We start from the raw sequence: 20,145 nt of genomic DNA, 5'->3' as shown, positions 1-20,145 counted from the left end.
CCAAACTGCTGGCATTACAGACATGAGCCACTGTGCCCATTCCCATGGTGCCTATTGTTAACAATACTGTATTGTGCACCTAAAATTTAAGAGGGTTGACTTCATGTTAACTATTCTTAACACAATAAAATAAAAATAAAATAAATTTAAAATTGGTTGCAGGCTTCTGATGTTAAAAACTTTAAACTCTTCAATATAAATGCTTAAAATATAGATGAAAAAACATTTTTCAGAAGGATCATAGTGAAGAGCAAATAAAAAAGTATGTGGAGAAAAAATCAGAAACTGGCCAGACGTGGTGGCTCATGCCTTTAATTCTAGCACTTTGGGAGGCCCAGGCAGGAGGACTGCTTGAGGCCAGGAGTTTGAGACCAGCCTGGGCAACATAGTAAGACCCCATCTCTACAAAAAATTAGCCAGGTGTGGTGGCATAGGCCTATGACACAAAGCTACTCAGCAGACTCAAGTGTGTGGATTGTTCAAGCCCAGGAGTTTGAGGCTGCAGGGAGCCATGATCATACCATTGCACTTCAGCCTGGGATACAGCGCGAGACCCTGTCACTCAAAAACAAAAGAAAAAAGAGAAAATAAACAAAAGTAACTGAAAATGAAACGGAATTGTGTAAAAGTGATTGGAGTGCCCCGAATATGGCTGGAAAGTTTGCTGATGGAGTTCCATCCCTCCCCTTACTTTGTCCACATCCTCTTTGACCTAGAGTCCCTGCCCTAAAGGCCACTCTGACCCCCCAGGCAACTCTCCTCTGTGGAGATGTACCTTCCTCTACCCCATCCCATCACCACCCAAAATGTGCCAGGCTTGGGCTGAAACATGAGTTTGTTTATATGACTATATCAAAATACCAGTATCTCAAAACCTACTTTCCTTTATTTACAATTTCATTAAATTTATAATTTTCAATTTACACATTTATTCTTAAAAAGTCAGAAGGTACTTCTGATGACTTCCTTAACAATGGTTATCTTTGGAGAGTGGAGAGAGAAGGATTATGGGAGACTTTCATAGTCTATATCTTTCTGCATTATTTAAAAGTCATATTATGAGCTCATGTCAGAGAAAATAAGATAAAATATGTATAACACTTATGTAAAAGATAATCTCTCTACAGAATATGCACATTAAAAGGTTGGAAGGATACACTGCAAAGACTGATTATTTCAGGGGAATGGGATTCTCAAGAGTAGGACATAGAATGGACTTCTTTGGCCAGGCGCAGTGGCTCATACCTGTAATCCCAGCATTCTGGGAGGCTGAGGCAGGCAGATCACGAGGTCAAAAGATCGAGACCATCCTGGCCAACATGGTGAAACCCTGTCTCTACTAAAAATACAAAAATTAGCCAGACGTGGTGGCACATGCCTGTAATCCCAGCTACTTGGGAGGCTAAGGCAGGAGAATCGCTTGAACCTGGGAGGCGGAGGTTGCAGTGAGCTGAGATTGTGCCACTGCACTCCAGCCCTGGTGACAGAGTGAGACTCCTCAAAAAAAAAAAAAAAAAAAAAAAAAAAAAGAGCACTTATTATTATTAATTGTGCATTTGAAAAATATGTAACACATTTTTTTCATGATAAGAATTAAAGAAAATAAAAGTTCACAAAGATCTGCTTGCTTGGTGGGTCATGGGTTCAAAAGAATTTGCAAACACTGCTTGAAGAGCTCTGGACCTTATAAGAGGTTTAACACGCCGCTTAGATATGTTATAGGCACATAAATATCAGCGCTAACATTGCCAAATGGTTACCACATCTACTTTATTCAGCATCATTTACTTTCGACAATGATTGGTTCCTGAATGTTCAGAAACGTTGAAGTCATGACTATAAATTAATAAGTAAAAGTGGTGTGTGGTTGTAGAATCATTCTTTATTTTATAGCTACCCTAACATAAAATTCCCTTGTAACTCTAATGTTAGAAGTTATAAATAAGATAGTAATAAAAATGCATCAACTCATTACGTTAGACAAAACGGTGGTAAGAAAAACTATCATTAGATTCCCAAGAGAAAAGTTACACATAAGTGAATTTCTTAGAGAATGCACATTAGATAAGAATTTACAATATTTTTTTGTTACTTGGTTTTCACACCATATTTAACAGAGATATTGAATTTGGCTCAGTATTGGTGAGCTAACATGATACTTACTGCCAATGTATCTCTTGTTTTTCCATTCAATAGACACTTATTGAGCATATGCTATATGCTTTCTACTTTTATTAGCCTTTCCCAGTTTAGAAAAGATGACAAATTACTTACCATTTGTGTCCTGACATGTTTTCTTCTTCTTCTTCTACTGTTGATGATTTGGGGAGAAGGGGCAGGAAAAAAGCATGAGAGGATAAGTTATATTATAACCTGAAATAAAACAAATATGTTTAACAGTTACACACTATATTATAGTTACATATTAATTTGACATACATAAAAGGCTTCAATCCAAGCCATTTCTAGCTGTATTTTAGGGTCTAACTCTATTATACAGTAATGCTGCACACTGGTGATGACAACAATATAGCTAACTAACACTGGAACAAATATCCCAAGTAAAGTTTAAAAAGTGAACAGGCAGGTTGAATGTAAAAGCAGGTTGCAGAAGACTATATAAAATATAATACCACTTACATAAAGCTTAAAAATATGTAAAACAATACTATATGTTGTTGAGGTATGTAATATTATATGGTAAAGGTATAAAGAATTGCTTAGCAATGATGAACACTAAGTTCCAGACAGCAGACCTTTGCAGTAGATGGTGTGGGATGTGTTTCGAGAGAGATACACAGCGGCTTTGAGTGCACACACAATGTTCTCTTTTCTAAGCTAGATGGTGAGTATATTGCATCTGTATGCCTCTTTATATATTTGAAATATTTTATAATCAACATTTTTAAAGAAACAAACCAGCACATTGCAAAAACAAAAACAAAAATAGAACAAAATTTTAAAATCCCAAATAAAAACCAAAAAAGAGTTGATAAGCTTGAATAAGATACCAAGAAGGGTACAAAGTAGGAAAGTATGTATCTACCAGCCTAGCCTCGTATATTTATCTCGTTAGTAAATACCAGAGTCAGTGTCTCTGCCCTTACTCCACGTGCTCCGCTCACGGAAGCTAGCCCACCCCAGGGGCAGGGCCCACCAGCCTAGCCACATTAGCCCACTTGCCTAGCAGTTACCGGAAACAACAGAAAGCTCACTACTCAAAGGAATGGTCACTAGCCAGAGGCAAAACCTCTGGCTGCCAGAGTGAGTGCTCACAGCATATGAACGCCCAGACTGCTTCACAAAAATCAACACAATCATTCTCCTTTGGTCTTAGAAAGGGTCCTGGCAACCAGGATTTCTAAAATGATTAAAGATTTCCTAGGCTATTTAAAAATATTTCAATGGAACAAAATTAAAGTGTGTAAATCCCAGGCTTCAGGTATGGGGACGAGAGAGGACGAAGAGAATTTTCAGAGTGTCAGATGCTTCTGAAATGACAGCATCTCGTAATGAACATCTCTCTTCCTTGTGGAGAGCATCCAAATATCTGGACAAGCTGTTTTGGGAATGACATTCAGGGTAAGTAAGCTCTGCCCTCCACTCAGTGCATCATGGAGAGGCTACTAACACCCAGTCCTCTCACCATCCACACAGCTTCACTGTAACTACACATTCACTTTAGTTAGCTTGAAATTTCCAACAAAATTTTTCATAAAAGAGATTGTTCAAAGGAAATGGAATTATCATACTCTTGAGTTCAATGTCACCATGAACTATTAGGATAGTTAGTATTTTTTGATTCTTTTTTTATTATGGTAAAAAAAGTTTATTAAAAGTGTACAGTATAGTAGTGCTAACAATATACACATTGTTGTACAACAGATCTCTAGAATTTTTTCATCTTGCATGACGGAAATTCTATACTCATTGAACAACTCCCCATTTTCCCTTCCCGCAGCCCCCCGCAACCTCTATTCTAGTTTCTGATTCTGTGAAGTTGACTACTTTAGATACCTCATAAAAATGCAAACACTCAGTATTTGTGTTCTTGTAATTGGCTTACTTCACTTAGCATCATACATTTAAGGTTCATCTGTGTTGTAGTATATGACAGGACTACATTTTTAAGGCTGAATAATATTGCATTGTATATATGCAATGTTGTATACACACATATACACACTACTTTCTTTAACCACTCATGTGTCAATGGATATTTAGGTTGCTTTCACATCTTGGCTACTGAGAATAATGCTGCAAAAAACACAGTGTATAGTTAAGTTCTCACTTAAAAGTCACTGACAGGTTCTTGGAAGCTGCAACTTTAGGCAAAATGATATATACCGGGTCCTAAATAATACTGTTTCATAATAATGTTGATAAGAAAAAAATGGTTTATGTCATTTTGCCTAAAGCTGCAGTTTCTAAGAACTTATCGATGACATTAAATGAGGTCTTAATGTATCTCTCTGAGATCCTGTATTCAATTCTTTTGCACAAATACATAGAATTTTGACTGCTGGATTATACAGTTCTCTACTTAATTTTCTGAGGAAACTCCATATTGGTTTCCACAGCAGCTGTACCATTTCAAGCCCACTGACAGTATATAAGGGTTCCACTTTCTCCACACCCTTGTTAATGCTTGTTCCATTTTAAAAAATAATAGCCATCCTAAGAATTGTGAGGTGGTATCTCATGGTTTTGGTTTACAGTTCTCTGATTAGTGATGTCATGCATTTTTCATATTTTTTTGCCATTTGTATATTTTCTTGGAGAAATGTCTATGCAGGTCTTTCGCCCATTTTTAAATTGGGTCATTTTGTTGTTATTGAGTTGCAGGAATTCTCTATATATTCCAGATATTGATCCCTTATCCAATATATGATTTGCAACTATTTTATCCTATTCTGTAGGTTAGCTTTTCACTCTGTTGATTATTTCCTTTACTATGACTTTTAAATTAATTTTTGCTTATTAAAATGCCTGTTAATTTAAATCCTTCATAGAGTAAGTTATTATAGTATAATGTGTTATTTATAGTTATAGTTAACAAAAATTGCTGAGCAAATTGCCCCTTCTACCTAGATTTCCAGGCTATTCCCAGATTATGATACCATATGGCAGTGTTCCTCAAGGTATTGTTTACTAGCCATTTGCATTGAAATCTTCTGGGGGTACTAATATACAGAATCCTAGACCCCACTCCTTTCCTAGTGAACTTGAATCTCTGAGAATGATTCCGGGAATCTAGTTTTATAATAGGCTTTGCAAGTGATTCTTAAGCGCATTAAAGTATGAGAACCACAGCTAAATGGCACACAGGGAAAATCCTTTCTGAAAATGGGTCTTTCTTGAACAAACTACTGGAGTATAGGCACAGTAGCAAAGGAATCATAAGTAGCCAAAATAAGGTCAGCTCTACAGGGTGCATCTCAACACCTCATGAGAAGGTAGCTGGAGCCAGTGCTAACATCTCTTTTTATATATGTTCTAACTCTGCATACCAGAGACAATTAATAAATATCTTAAGATTTCTTGACATAATCTATCTTGTTTTGCTCTATCACTTTCCAAATCCACAGCATTAAAATTGCTACTTTAAAAAATCATTATAATTGTTATCCATTCATTCCCATTCAACAGTTTGGTTTATCAGACATAAACTGAGCATCAAATGAATATGTGCCAGTCATTCTTCCTGGCCTCAAATATCAGCTCTGTCCAGTAGAAATATACTATGAGCACATTCCAAGGTGGCCAAATAGGAACAGCTCCAGTCTGCGGCTCCCAGTCTGCGGCTCCCGGTGTGATCAATGCAGAAGATGGGTGATTTCTGCATTTCCAACTGAGGTACCTGGTTCATCTCATTGGGACCGGTTGGACAGTGGGTGCAGGCCACAGAAGGCAAGCCAAAACAGGGCGGATATCTTCTCACCCAGGAAGCGCAAGGGGTCGGGGGATTTCCCTTTCCTAGCTGAGGGAAGCCATGACAGACTGTACCTGGAAAATCAGGACACTGATGCCCAGATACTGAGCTTTTCCAACACTCTCAGCAAACAGCACACCAGGAGATTATATCCTACACCTGGCTTGGCAGGTCCCATGCCCATGGAGCCTTGCTCACTGCTAGCACAGCAGTCTGAGATAGAACTGCGAGGTGGCAGCCTAGCTGGGGGAGGGGCGTCTGCCATTGCTGAGGCGTGAGTAGGTAAACAAAGTGGCCAGGGAAGCTCAAACTGGATGGAACCCACTGCAGCTCAGCAAGGCCTGTTGCCTCTGTACATTCCACCTCTGGGGGCAGGGCATAGCTGAATAAAAGGCAGCAGAAGTTTCTGCAGACTTAAACGTCCCTGTCTGACAGCTCTGAAGAGAGCAGTGGTTCTTCCAGCATGGTGTTTGAGCTCTGAGAATGGACAGACTGCCTCCTCAAGTGGGTCCCTGACCCCCGTGTAGCCTAACTGGAAGACACCTCCCAGTAGGGGCTGACAGACACCTCATACAGGCGGGTGCCCCTCTGGGATGAAGCTTCCAGAGGAAGGATCAGGCAGCAATATTTGCTGTTCTGCAACCACTGCTCAGGGTCTGGAGTGGACCCCCAGCAAACTCCAACAGACCTGCAGCTGAGGTACTGTTAGAAGGAAAACTAACAAACAGAAAGGAATAGGATCCACATCAACAAAAAGGACATTCACACCAAAACCTTATCTGTAGGTCACCAACATCAAAGACCAAAGGTAGATAAAACCACAAAGATGGGGAGAAACCAGAGCAAAAAAGCTGAAAATTCTAAAAACCAGAGCACCTCTTCTTCTCCAAAGGACTGCAGCTCCTCACCAGCAACAGAACAAAGCTCGACGGAGAATGACTTTGATGAGTTGACAGAAGTAGGCTTCAGAAGGTTGGTAATAACAAACTTCTCCCAGCTAAAGGAGGATGTTCGAACCCATCACAAGGAAACTAAAAACCTTGAAAAAAGATCAGATGAATGACTAACTAGAATAAACAGTGTAGAGAAGACCTTAAATGACCTGATGGAGCTGAAAACCATGGCACGAGAACTACATGATGCATGCACAAGCTTCAACAGCTGAATCAATCAAGTGGAAGAAAGGGTAGGTATCAGTGATTGAAGATCAAATTAATGAAATAAAGTGAGAAGAAAAGTTTAGAGAAAAAAGAGTGAAAAGAAACTAACAAAGCCTCCAACAAACAAGAGACTATGTGAAAACACCAAATCTATGTTTGATTGGTGTACCTGAAAGTGACAGGAAGAATGGAACCAAGTTGGAAAACACTCTTCAGGATATTATCCAGGAGAACTTCCCCAAGCTAGCAAGGCAGGCCAACATTCAAATTCAGGAAATACAGAGACCACCACAATGATACTCCTCAAGAAGAGCAACCCCAAGACACATAATTGTCAGATTCACCAAGGTTGAAATGAAGGAAAAAACGTTAAGGGTAGCCAGAGAGAAAGGTCAGAGTACCCACAAAGGGAAGCCCATCAAACTAACAGCAGATCTCTCAGCAGAAACTCTACAAGCCAGAAGAGAGTGGGGGCCAATATTCAACATTCTTAAAGAAAAGACTTTTCAACCCAGAATTTCATATCCAGCAAAACTAAGCTTCATAAGTGAAGGAGAAATAAAATCCTTTACAGACAAGCAAATGCCAAGAGTTTTTTGTCACCACCAGGCCTGCCTTACAAGAACTCCTGAAGGAAGCACTAAACATGGAAAGGAACAACTGGTACCAGCCACTGCAAAAACATGCCAAATGGTAAACACCATCGATACTAGGAAGAAACTGCATCAACTAATGCACAAAATAACCAGCTAACATCATAATGACAGGATTAAATTCACACATAACAATATTAACCTTAAATGTAAATGGGCTAAATGCCCCAATTAAAAGACACAGACTGGCAAATTGGATAAACAGTCAAGAAACATCAGTGTGCTGTATTCAGGAGACCCATCTCACATGCAAAGATACACACAGGCTCAAAATAAAGGGATGGAGGAAGGTCTACTAAGTAAATAGAAAGTGAAAAAAAAAAAAAGCTGGGGTTGCAATCCTAGTGTCTGATAAAACACACTTCAAACCAACGAAGATCAAAAGAGACAAAGAAGGACATTACATAACGGTAAAGGGATCAATTCAACAAGAAGAGCTAACTACCGAAAATATATATGTACCCAATACAAGAGCATCCACATTCATAAAGCAAATCCTTAGAGACCTACAAAGAGAGTTAGACTCCCACACAATAATAATGGGAGACTTTAACACCCCACTGTCAATATTAGACAGATCAACGCGACAGAAGGTTAACAAGGACATCCAGGACTGGAACTCAGCTCTGCACCAAGCTGACCTAATAGACATTTACAGAACTCTCCACCCCAAATCAACAGAATATACATTCTTCTCAGCACTGCATCACACTTATTCCAAAATTGAACACACTGCTGGAAGTAAACCACTCCTCAGCAAATGAAAAAGAACAGAAATCACAACAAACTGTTTCTCAGACCACAGTGCAATCAAACTAGAACTCAGGACTAAGAAACTCACTCAAAACCGCACAACTACATGGAAATTGAACAATCTGCTCCTGAATGACTACTGGGTAAATAATGAAATGAAGGCAGAAATAAAGATGTTCTTTGAAACCAATGAGAACAAAGACACAATGTACCAGAATCTCTGGGACACATGTAAAGCTGTGTGTAGAGGGAAATGTATAGCACTAAATGCCCACAAGAGAAAGCAGGAAAGATCTAAAATTAACACCCTAACATCACAATTAAAAGAACTAGAGAAGCAAGAGCAAACAAATTCAAATGCTAGCAGAAGGCAAGAAATAACTAAGATCAGAGCAGAACTGAAAGAGATAGAGACACAAAAAAACCCTTGAAAAATCAATGAATCCAGGAGCTGGTTTTTCAAAAACATCAACAAAATTGATAGACCACTAGCAAGACTAATAAAGAAGAAAAGAGAGAAGAATCAAACAGACACAATAAAAAATGATAAAGGGGATATCACCACTGATCCCACAGAAATACAAACTACCATCAGAGAATACTATAAACACCTCTACACAAATAAACTAGAAAATCTAGAAGAAATGGATAAATTCCTGGACACTTACACTCTCCCAAGACTAAACCAGGAAGAAATTGAATCTCTGAATAGACCAATAGCAGGCTCTGAAATTGAGGTGATAATTAATAGCCTACCAACCAAAAAAAGTCCAGGACTAGATGGATTCACAGTCGAATTCTACCAGAGGTTCAAAGAGGAGCTGGTACCATTTCTTCTGAAACTATTCCAATCAATAAAAAAAGAGGGAATCTTCCCTAACTCATTTTATGAGGCCAGCATCATCCTGATACCAAAGCCTAGCAAAGACACACACAAAAAAGGGAATTTTAGACCAATATCCCTGATGAACATCGGTGTGAAAATCCTCAATAAAATACTGGCAAACAGGATCCAGCAGCATATCAAAAAGCTTATCTACCACGATCAAGTCGGCTTCATCCCTGGAATGCAAGGCTGGTTCAACATACACAAATAGACGTAATCCATCACATAAACAGAACCATCGACAAAAACCACATGATTATCTCAATAGATGCAGAAAACACCTTCAACAAAATTCAACAGCCCTTCATGCTAAAAACTCTCAATAAACTAGGTAATGATGGAACATATCTCAATAATAACAGTTATTTATGACAAACCCACAGCCAATATAATACCGAATGGGCAAAAACTGGAAGCATTCCCTTTGAAAACTGGCACAAGGCAGGGATGCCTTCTCTCACTATTCCTATTCAACATAGTGTTGGAAGTTCTGGCCAGGGCAATCAGGCAGGAGAAAGCAATAAAGGGTATTCAATTAGGAAAAGAAGATGTCAAATTGTCCTTGTTTGCAGATGACATGATTGTATATTTAGAAAACCTCATCATCTCAGCCCCAAATCTCCTTAAGCTGATAAGCAATTTCAGCAAAGTCTCACGATACAGAATCAATGTGCAAAAATCACAGACATTCCTATATACCAAACAGACAAACAGAGCCAGATCATGAGTGAACTCCCATTCACAATTGCTACAAAGAGAATAAAATACCCAGGAATTCAACTTGCAAAGGATGTGAAGGGCCTCTTCAAGGAGAACTACAGACCACCACTCAACAAAATAAAAGAGGACACAAATAAATGGAAGAACATTCCATGCTCATGAATAGGAAGAATCAATATAGTGAAAATGACCATACTGCCCAAGGTAATTTATAGATTCAATGCCATCCCCATCAAGCTACCAATGACTTTCTTCACAGAATTGGAAAAAACTACTTTAAAGTTCATATGGAACCAAAAAAGACCGTGCATTGCCAAGACAATCCTAAGCCAAAAGAACAAAGCTGGAGACATCATGGCTACCTGACTTCAAACTATACTACAAGGCTACAGTAACCAAAACAGTATGGTACTGATACCAAAACAGACATATAGACCAATGGAACAGAACAGAGGACTCAGAAATACACCACACATCTATAACTATCTGATCTTTGATAAATCTGACAAAAACAAGAAATGGGGATAGGATTCCCTATTTAATAAATGGTGCTGGGAAAACTGGCTAGCCATATGTAGAAAGTTGAAACTGGATCCCTTCCTTACACCTTACACAAAAATTAACGCAAGACGGATTAAAGACTTAAATGTTAGACCTACAAGCATAAAAACCCTAGAAGAAAACTTAGGCAATGCCATTCAGGACATAGGCATGGGCAAGGACTTCATGTCTAAAACACCAAAAGCAATGGTAACAAAAGCCAAAATAGACAAATGGGATCTAATTAAACTAAAGAGCTTCTGCACAGCAAAAGAAACTACCACCAGAGTGAACAGTCAACCTACAAAATGGGAGATAATTTTTGCAATCTAACCATCTGACAGAGGGCTAATATCCAGAATCTACAAAGAACTTAAAGAAATTTACAAGAAAAAAACAAACAACCCCATCCAAAAGTGGGCAAATGATATGAACAGACACTTCTCAAAAGAAGACATTTATGTAGTCAACAGACACATGAAAAAATGCTCATCATTATTGTTCATCAAAGAAATGCAAATCAAAACCACAATGAGATACCATCTCACACCAGCTAGAATGGTGATCATTAAAAAGTCAGGAAACAACAGATGGTGAAGAGGATGTGGAGAAACAGGAATGCTTTTGCACTGTTGATGGGACTGTAAACTAGTTCAACCATTCTGGAAAACAGTGTGGCGATTCCTCAAGGATCTAGAGCTAGAATACCATTTGACCCAGCAATCCCATTACTGGGTATATACCCAAAGGATTATAAATCATGCTACTATAAAGACACATGCACATGTATGTTTATTGAGGCACTATTCACAATAGCAAAGACTTGGAACCAACCCAAATGTCCATCAATGATAGAGTGGATTAAGAAAATGTGGCACATATACACCATGGAACACTATGCAGCCATAAAAAAGGATGAGTTCATGTCCTTTGCAAGGACTTGGATGAAGCTGGAAACCATCATTCTGAGCAAACCATCACAAGGACAGAAAACTAAACACCACATGTTCTCACTCATGGGTGGGAACTGAACAATGAGAACACTTGGTCACAGGGTAGAAACATCACACAGTGGGGCCTGTTGTGGGGTGGTAGTCAGAGGGAGGGATAGCACTGGGAGAAATACCTAATGTAAATGAGGGATTGATGGGTGCAGCAGACCAGCATGGCACATGTATACTTATGTAACGAGCCTGCATGTTGTGCACATGTACCCTAGAATTTAAAGTATAATAATAACAAGAAAGAGGAAATATACTATGAGTTTAAATGTTCTAATAGCCATGTTAAGAAAATTTTAAAACAGTGAAATTAATGTTTATATATTTTAACCCACTATATCTAAACTATTATTTCAACATATAATCAATATAAAAATGAGTGATATATTTTACATTAATTTTTTTTACCAAGTTTAAAATATAGTATCTTATACTTTCAGCAAATTTCAATTCACACTAGCCATATTAAGTACTCAAGAGCCACATGGGGTTAGTGGATACTATATTGAACAGTGCAAGTTTAGCAGTAAAGACAGATAAACAATTTCTAGAATCAGGAGAGCCTTGACATTTGCAAGGGACATATAACAATGTCCCCTTAATGAATCCCCAAATTTGGAAATTCTGCTGTAAAAATATTTTCCCTGTAAAATGGAATAAAGTCTATGATTAGCTAATACTTCATGATTCTGCAATGGAAGCTATTTCTCCACTTCTGCCACAACGCACTTATGAAACAAACCCAAAATGAATGGTGTCACATCTCCAGCTTTTTAAGGACACAGAGAAGATGTCCTAAAGATCTGCTTGTGGTCATCTTACCTTGGGAGATAAGCAAAGGGCAAGTAACAAGATGCTTATGGACTGTGAGTGCCAAGATACTGTCACAGTCAGCACAACTTGATTGCATGAATGTTTTTCACAGTTAAACTGTTTCCTCAAAGAAGACAAAGCAGTTGCACCAATAATCAAGATCTGCTCAAAGAAGCTGAGGCCCAAGGATTAACAGATCAATGCAAAGCAAGTTTCTAATTTTGATATAATAACCCGGGGAGTGTGGGAATGAGTTGGTGAGGAGCAGGCTCTGTGTCTAAGGCAGAAATAAAGGGAAAGGAAAGCCATCTTCCTGCTCAGAAGTGGAACTGCTGCTGAGGTCAGCACCTTCTTCTTAGGTGACACTAAGACTACCAACCCAATCCCTTTAGATTTTCCTAGACTGCACCTTGATGGGGTTGCAATATATTCACCTCATGGTCCAAAGCCAGCCATTAAAACCATAGTTGTTCTCAGCCACATCCATTTGACTGAGAAACCACTTTGCTCTGTGGGAAGAATTGAGAGAACAGGGGGGAAGGATACTTTGTTCAGGTTTTATGTTGGGATCCTATGCTCCTGTACAATAACTATGCTCGTTTTTCCTTTTTTTTCTTTGAGACGTAGTCTCGCTCTGTCACTCAGGCTGGCGTGCAGTGGCGCGATCTCGGCTCACTGCAACCTGTGCCTCCTGGGTTCAAGTGATTCTCCTGCCTCAGCCTCCCAAGTACCTGGGACTACGGGTATTTGCCACAACGCCTGGCTAAGTTTTTGTATTTTTAGTAGAGATGGGGTTTTATCATGTTAGCCAGGATGGTCTCGATCTCCTGACCTTGTGATCCACCCGCCTTGGCCTTCCAAAGTGCTAGGATTACAGGCATAAGCCACCATGCCTGGCCTTTCCTTTTTATATATGCTTGCTGTGCTGAGTCCTCAATTTTATTCCCCCACGTAGATGGGCAAAAGACTACTGCAATCGTCCCACTTGCCATTACTTGCTAGAGCCATTTAAAAACCATTTTAGGCTGGATGTGATGCCTCAAGCCTGTAATTCCAGCACTTTGTGAGGCCAAGGCAAGTGGATCGCTTGAGCCCAGGAGTTTGAGACCAGCCTTGTGAACATGGCGAACCCTGTCTCTACAAAAAAAATAATGATAAGAAGAAATTAGCTAGATGCGGTGGCACACGCCTACAGTCCCAGCTACTCAGGAGGCTGACATGGGAGGATCAATCGAGCCCGGGAGGTCAAGGCTGCAGACAGCCATGATGGAGCTACTGCACTCCAGCCTGGGTGACAGAGATCCTGTATCAAAAAAGAAAAGAAAAAAGAAAAAAACGAAACAAGCCATTTTGAACAAACTGGACAACTAGGTCATGAATAAGACATGCATAGAAGTTTTCTCCTAACACCCAAAGGTATACAGAATGCTAAAACAAGCCAGGTTGTAAGTACAGAATTTGATTCATTGCTACAAAGTAGACAGGAGTGTTTTTCCCTAGCTGCCTTGAACCCAGATACTAGATTCTTCTCCTTGGAAATATAATCTGGGAAGATATTTTCATTCCATATAAGCTGGCTTGAGCTGCAATGAAAGCTTGTTCTGACCTAAAACTCTTTTTCTATGCATTTCTTCAAGGCAGTGAAGTTAGCTGATGGCACTTCTGATTACTTTTGAATTATGCAAAGAATCTAAAATTCTTAAGCCAATCCTTGTTTAGGGTAAAGCTAAGATCAGTAGTCATTCCACTATACTGGTATTCTCTACTCATAAAATTTGACCAGTTTTCAATATTTTGTTCTTTCATACACTAAAACACATCAGGCAGTAACTTGGCAAAACTCAAATGTAGTTAACTTTTCTTCAGAGAAGCAGAAATGTGTGCCTCCTCGTCAGTTTATTAGATCAACTATCTCTTCTTAATATGGAACTGGCTTCCTCTTGAATCATGTTTCCTAAGCATGTCATTTTACCTATGCAAAGATTCATGTATCAAATTAATTACCTTTCCAACTTTAGTGGTAGAATTTCTCTCTTCCATTCAGTGGGTAGCTTTTCTGCTGGTTGGAGTACCAGCTGAAACTGAGTCCAGAATCCCTTTTACTTGTATCCTTACTGAGCATATGGTGGAATCTCTTGAATTGCATATCTGAGCCAATGCCAAATTTGTCATTTTCCTCTTTAATTTATTCAACATTTCTATTTTCTAGATAAAAATTGCATATCTGAGCCAATGCCAAATTTGTCATTTTCCTCTTTAATTTATTCAACATTTCTATTTTCTAGATAAAAATTGTCATTACCTTAGAGTTCTTCAGTTATTTGGGAAGTAGGGGGCCATTTTTTCCCTCATAAGAAACACGCTTTTTTCAGGCCAGGAATAGTGGCTCATGCTTAGAATCCCAGCACTTTGAAAGGCCAAGGCGGGTGGATTGCTTGAGCTTAGAAGTTTGACACCAGCCTGGGCAACATGATGAAACCCTGTCTCTACCAAAAATACAAAAAATTAGCTGGGCGTGGTGGTGCACACCTGTGGTCCCAGCTATTCAGGAGGCTGCGGTGGGAGGATCGCTTGAGCCAGGAAGGTGAAAGTTGCATTGAGCTGAGATTATGCCACTGCACGCCAGCCTGGGCAACAGAGTAAGATGCCCACCACTTCCTCAACCTCTTGAAAGAAAAGAAAATGAACAAACTTTTCAGAAGAGAACAGGGTCTTGCAATGATGTGGGTGCAAAGAGGTATATTAGAAACATCCTATGGTGAAATCACTCATTCCTAAACACCAGCTTCACAGCACCACATGCCATAGAATCTAAGGTACAAATCTGTTCACATTCCATCATTCCGGATTACAGTCACTACCTTGTCAACTGTCAGGCAGTCATTTTTCTTTCTTCATGGAATATAAATGGTAAGACCTCCTGACCAATAGTTTCTTGTATTTGATAAAATGCACAGTAATTCTTTAATATCAAACTTCAGTAAAATTATACATCACTATGTGCCCCAGACTTTTGTGGCTATTTGTATATAACTGGACAAAAAAAAAAAAAAAAAGAATCTGCCATCAGAAGATGCTACATGCTGCCTGTGATGGGGCACAAATGCCATGGCAGAGGAAATGGCCAGGGTTTGAGGGACACACAGCAGAGGCACAGAGCTGGCTTCCCAGGAGTGAAGTGGTGTTACTGTAGGTAGAGGGAATGCAGTGAACAAATTCTTCCACAGCAGAACTGCCAGGGATGTGTGTAACCAACTGTAAGCAGTTGTGCATTATAATTTAAAGACAGGCAACAGGGGAAACACAGGGGCCAGCCTCTGAAGCACCATGTGCCACTTTCAGCATTTAGATATACTCTAGCCACTGGAGGGTAGACACTCAATGCTGTTTATTTCACACTCGGTGGGCGCCTTTTTTTTGTCCTGCCTTTGTTAGGCAGTTAGTTTTTGGACTATCCATCACAAATATTGGAAGTTGGTGACATGTCTCTCAGATTTAGCTTCCACTTGCATGGTACTAATTTACATAACTTCTTCCTCATTCCATTCTCCTGTTATTTCAGAGATCAGTTTCATCTGGAAATGTGACCGGGTTTCAGTATTTTCTTTTCTATACACTAAAACTTACACATCATGCAATAATTTTATAAAACTCAAATGTAGTGAACTTTTTTTCAGAGGAGTGGAAATGTGTTCCTCCTACTCAGTTTATTAGACTATTTCTTTTCAAATGATCTGAAGTGATGCAGGTATTTGGGTTTATTTCTCTGGTGTGTAACTTCAGAACAAACAGAAGTCATATAATTCAGAGCCTAGAAAGAGATGAGAAAGAAGTGAATAAAGCCCCCTCCTTCTGAAATGGGACTTGTGATCCAGGGAGGAACAGGGCCAATTGTCTTCAGAGCCAGGACTCCCACATGGGGTCCTACACTTGCCTGATGAACAGAGGAAATGCTGATTTGTCAGAGGTTTTAGGTACTAAGGTAAAAAATAATTGGATGTCTGTACATTTCTTTTGGGCAAAGTATGTTTTCATCATTTTTCCTAGATGTTTGTTTCTAGTCACTTCCTCTTATGTCAATAATGATTTTTATAATTTCTTATGGAGAGAAGTGTATTTGAATATAAATATTAAAACAGTTTCAGTAGAAGCAGTGAAAAAAAAACTGGAACAATTCCTCCAGGCATAATTAACCATATTAATTATTATTTTTTAAATCTTGATTCATCAAATCCTGTTCTCAAGTGGTTGAGAAATGGGGATTCCCGTGGAGGAGGGGAAGTTGAATTAGCCTTCCATCTTTTCAAAAGCTAAGTATTAATTAAAGTAACATGATTTGATGAGTTTTTATGGATGTTTTTCCTACCTCTCAGATACCATACAGCTTGTCCTTTCGGATTTTGATGTGGTCACAATCACCTGAGCATTCCACACAACTGCACACAAGGCTGCAGAGAGCTCTGACCCCCTCACTGCACTCCAGCCTGGGCGACTGAGTGACTACACAACTTTAAATGGTTTCTGTTTCCAGTTTTGTGCCTCCTGCAACGATTTTTGACATTTCATAAATTCACAAAAAAATGTGAAACGGGATCATGTTTTAATTTTGTGAGTCAGCAAATATTACCAAGAGGAAAACAGAATTCTGATCTTATTCAAGGTAGCTAAAAGCTGAGTTTTTATTTTAACCCGACAGATGCAAGTCACTGTTAAAATCTGTATTTTCTGTTAATGAACTAAAGTCTTGGGATATTTTCTTTTATTAAAGAAAACATTTTTTAAATTTTGAGACAGGATCTTGCTCAGTTGCCCAGGCTGGAGTGTAATTGTGCCATTACAGCTCACTGCAGCCTTGACCTCCTGGACTCAAGTGATCCCCCCCACCTCAGCCTCTTCAGTAGCTGGGACTACAGGGATTTGCCAATACGTCCAGCTAATTTTTTTATTTTTAGTAAAATACCAGCCCCAAGGCTAGTCTCAAACTCCTGAGCTCAAACGATCCACCAGCCTTGGACTCCTGAAGTACCAGGATTACAGGCGTGAGCCACTGTGCCCACCCAGATATTTTTAAAAAATTGTTTTATTTACATTTCAAAAGAATTCAGGTGTTATATACAATGATTAAGTTTGACGACTCCCTAAGACTATTAAAATCATTTTCCTAAAGTATGTATTTTGAAGGTTTCCCAATATGCTTCTTGATATAAATAAAAGCTGGTAAATCCATGACTATGTCACACACTTAGTCATCACTTCAGCGATCTGGCTTCACTTTGTTCATCTGTAAAACAGTAGACTAGGCTAGTGGCCATCTAGGATGCCCCAAGTCACAAAAATAATAAAACTAATTTAAATTATTTTCAGAGACATGTATATCTAAGATAAAGCTTAGAGATAATGAACACAACATCCTTTTCAATGACGAAAAAATTGGGGTTCTAAAAATAGAGATGACTTGTCCAAGATCAGGTTAAAGGTCAAGTTCAAATAGAGGAATGCTGGGAATGAAACACTAATCAGCCAGTTAACAATTTGGTGCTCTCCTCTGTCTCTTCATCTATTCCAAGAGACATTTCTGCAAGGAAAATATCAAATATAACAGAAACCAAAAAAAAAAAAAATTGCCAAGCTACTTTCTAAAATGTCATCATCTTCAGCATTAATGTTATTTAAACATTTTTAAATATTATATCCTGTAAAACAAACTAAAAACAAACCAGAAAACTCAAACTGCTCATAAAAGGTGTGGTCTAGGTCTTGCTCCTCTTTCTTTTGCCTAAAGCCCCCCTTTCAAAGGATGATCGATGGTGAATTTTGTGCTACACCAAAAATCACGGCAGTAATAACAAAGAGGTTGGTATTTGCAAACAACAAACCTAAAAGAAATCCAGAAAGATAAAAATATATAATGTAAAACAACACTAGAAATAGAACAAATGGGCTGCCTCTGCTAAAGAAAAATAGTCATTTTTAAAATTCGCAGTATAAATTATACTCACCTTTGATTTTATTTAGTTTGGTTTATATAACTTTCAAATATCAAATCAAATGATTTTATTTAGTTTGGTTTATATAACTTTCAAATATCAAATCAAATGATTTTATTTAGTTTGGTTTATATAACTTTCAAATATCAAATCAAATGATTTTATTTAGTTTGGTTTATATAACTTTCAAATATCAAATCAAATTTCACATACAGATTTTACTCTGTATTTATGGTGGCGTTTTCTCTAAAAGCTTAACTTCAAAAGGTGAAGAATGAAGGAGCACCCTAATCAGGTAAAAGTCTCGATCAAGTTCTATAAAGGAACACTACACCCTTCAATGTCAGCACAGAACATTATTAAATGATAGGTCTAAGTGTTATCCTTATATTTTATTGGGATCAAATTATAAAACTTGGAAGGCTCTTACAAATCTTACTTTAAAGAATGGCACCAACTTAAATTTTCTTTTTATGGAAGAATAACCTGAGATAAATTAACTTTATCATCTAAGACTATGCAGTCCAATATAGCAGACAGTAGTCACATGTAATATGAGCACTTGAGATATGGCTGGTATGAATTCAGATGTGCTCTAAATGTAAAATTCACATTGGATTTTGAAGACTTAGTAACAAAAAATTAAAATGTCTCATTAATAAATCTATATATTTATAGTTATATAAATTATTATTTTGTTGATATATTATATATTTAAATTTTAAATAACTACATTTATATGTTACATATTTATATGTTTATTATACATTCTGCTTTATATTTATATTTTTTGCTTATTTATATATTACTTTTTAATATTTTATGTTGAAACAATATTTTGAATATTTTGGGTTAGATCAAATAAATTCTCAATTTAATTTAAGCTGTTTCTTTTTGTTTTTGTTTGTTTTGAGACAGGGTCTTACTGTGTTGCCCAGGCTGGTCTTGAACCCCTAGGCTCAAACAATTCTCCCACCTCAGCCTCCTGACTAGCTGAAATTATAAGCATGGCACACACCACAGCCCCCAGCTTATTTCTTTTTAGTTTTTAAGCTAAAAATATTTTACTACTGGTAGAATGTTTTAAATTACATATGTGGTTGCTATTATATTTTTGTTGGAGAGCCTCAGTCTAAGACATCAAGCAAATCAAAAAAGAGCTAGAAATTAATTCCATAACTTAGGTCACCAATACTCTGTACTAGTCACAAACACCCTTAAACAGTTATTTCTGCCTAGAATCTCTGACATTCTGTCAGAGATGTCATTATAAAAATAAAATCATATATATCTTCTTTTGAAATAACCTAAAAATGACTGTACTCCATATTTTTACAAGTTTAAAAAGGTCCAAATCTGTGTGCACAATGTACTATTTTTTTCAAACTGGACTCATGTGAATAGTAAGTGAAGTGGATGGGCTACTATAAGACCATCAGAAGTAAAAATATAAGGACAGCATGATGTAACATACACAATATGTATCCACAAATGTAAAATGTATACATATATTTATAAATAAGAAATATATACAGCTGACCCCTAAAGAAAATGGGTTTGGACTGCTTGGGTCCACCTATATACCAACTTTTTTCGACCAACGGCAAATAGAAAATATATTTTCTATATTTTTTATAATCATATTTTGATATTATATTAAATATAAAATAATATATATTTTTGCTTATAATTAAATATAA

At 37.9% G+C, this 20,145-nt stretch overlaps 1 protein-coding gene across 13 annotated transcripts in view; it reads right to left on the bottom strand.

Moving 5' to 3' along the window:
• Positions 1–20,145, bottom strand: part of ICA1 (islet cell autoantigen 1) — a 156,996-nt gene that overhangs the window by 128,033 nt on the left and 8,818 nt on the right. For 7 of the 13 annotated variants that reach the window (XM_007982050.3, XM_073009099.1, XM_073009101.1 and 4 more), the window contains exon 2: positions 2,275–2,311. In XM_007982050.3, the coding sequence (XP_007980241.1) occupies positions 2,275–2,311 (37 nt within the window). Of the gene's footprint in view, positions 1–2,274; positions 2,374–20,145 lie in introns of all 13 variants that reach the window. The other 6 variants (XM_007982059.3, XM_007982063.3, XM_007982058.3 and 3 more) reach the window with 1 other exon arrangement.

Source organism: Chlorocebus sabaeus, chromosome 21 (genome assembly GCF_047675955.1).
Source record: "Chlorocebus sabaeus isolate Y175 chromosome 21, mChlSab1.0.hap1, whole genome shotgun sequence".
Lineage (NCBI taxonomy): Eukaryota > Metazoa > Chordata > Mammalia > Primates > Cercopithecidae > Chlorocebus > Chlorocebus sabaeus.
This window is presented reverse-complemented; position numbering and strand designations above follow the sequence as displayed.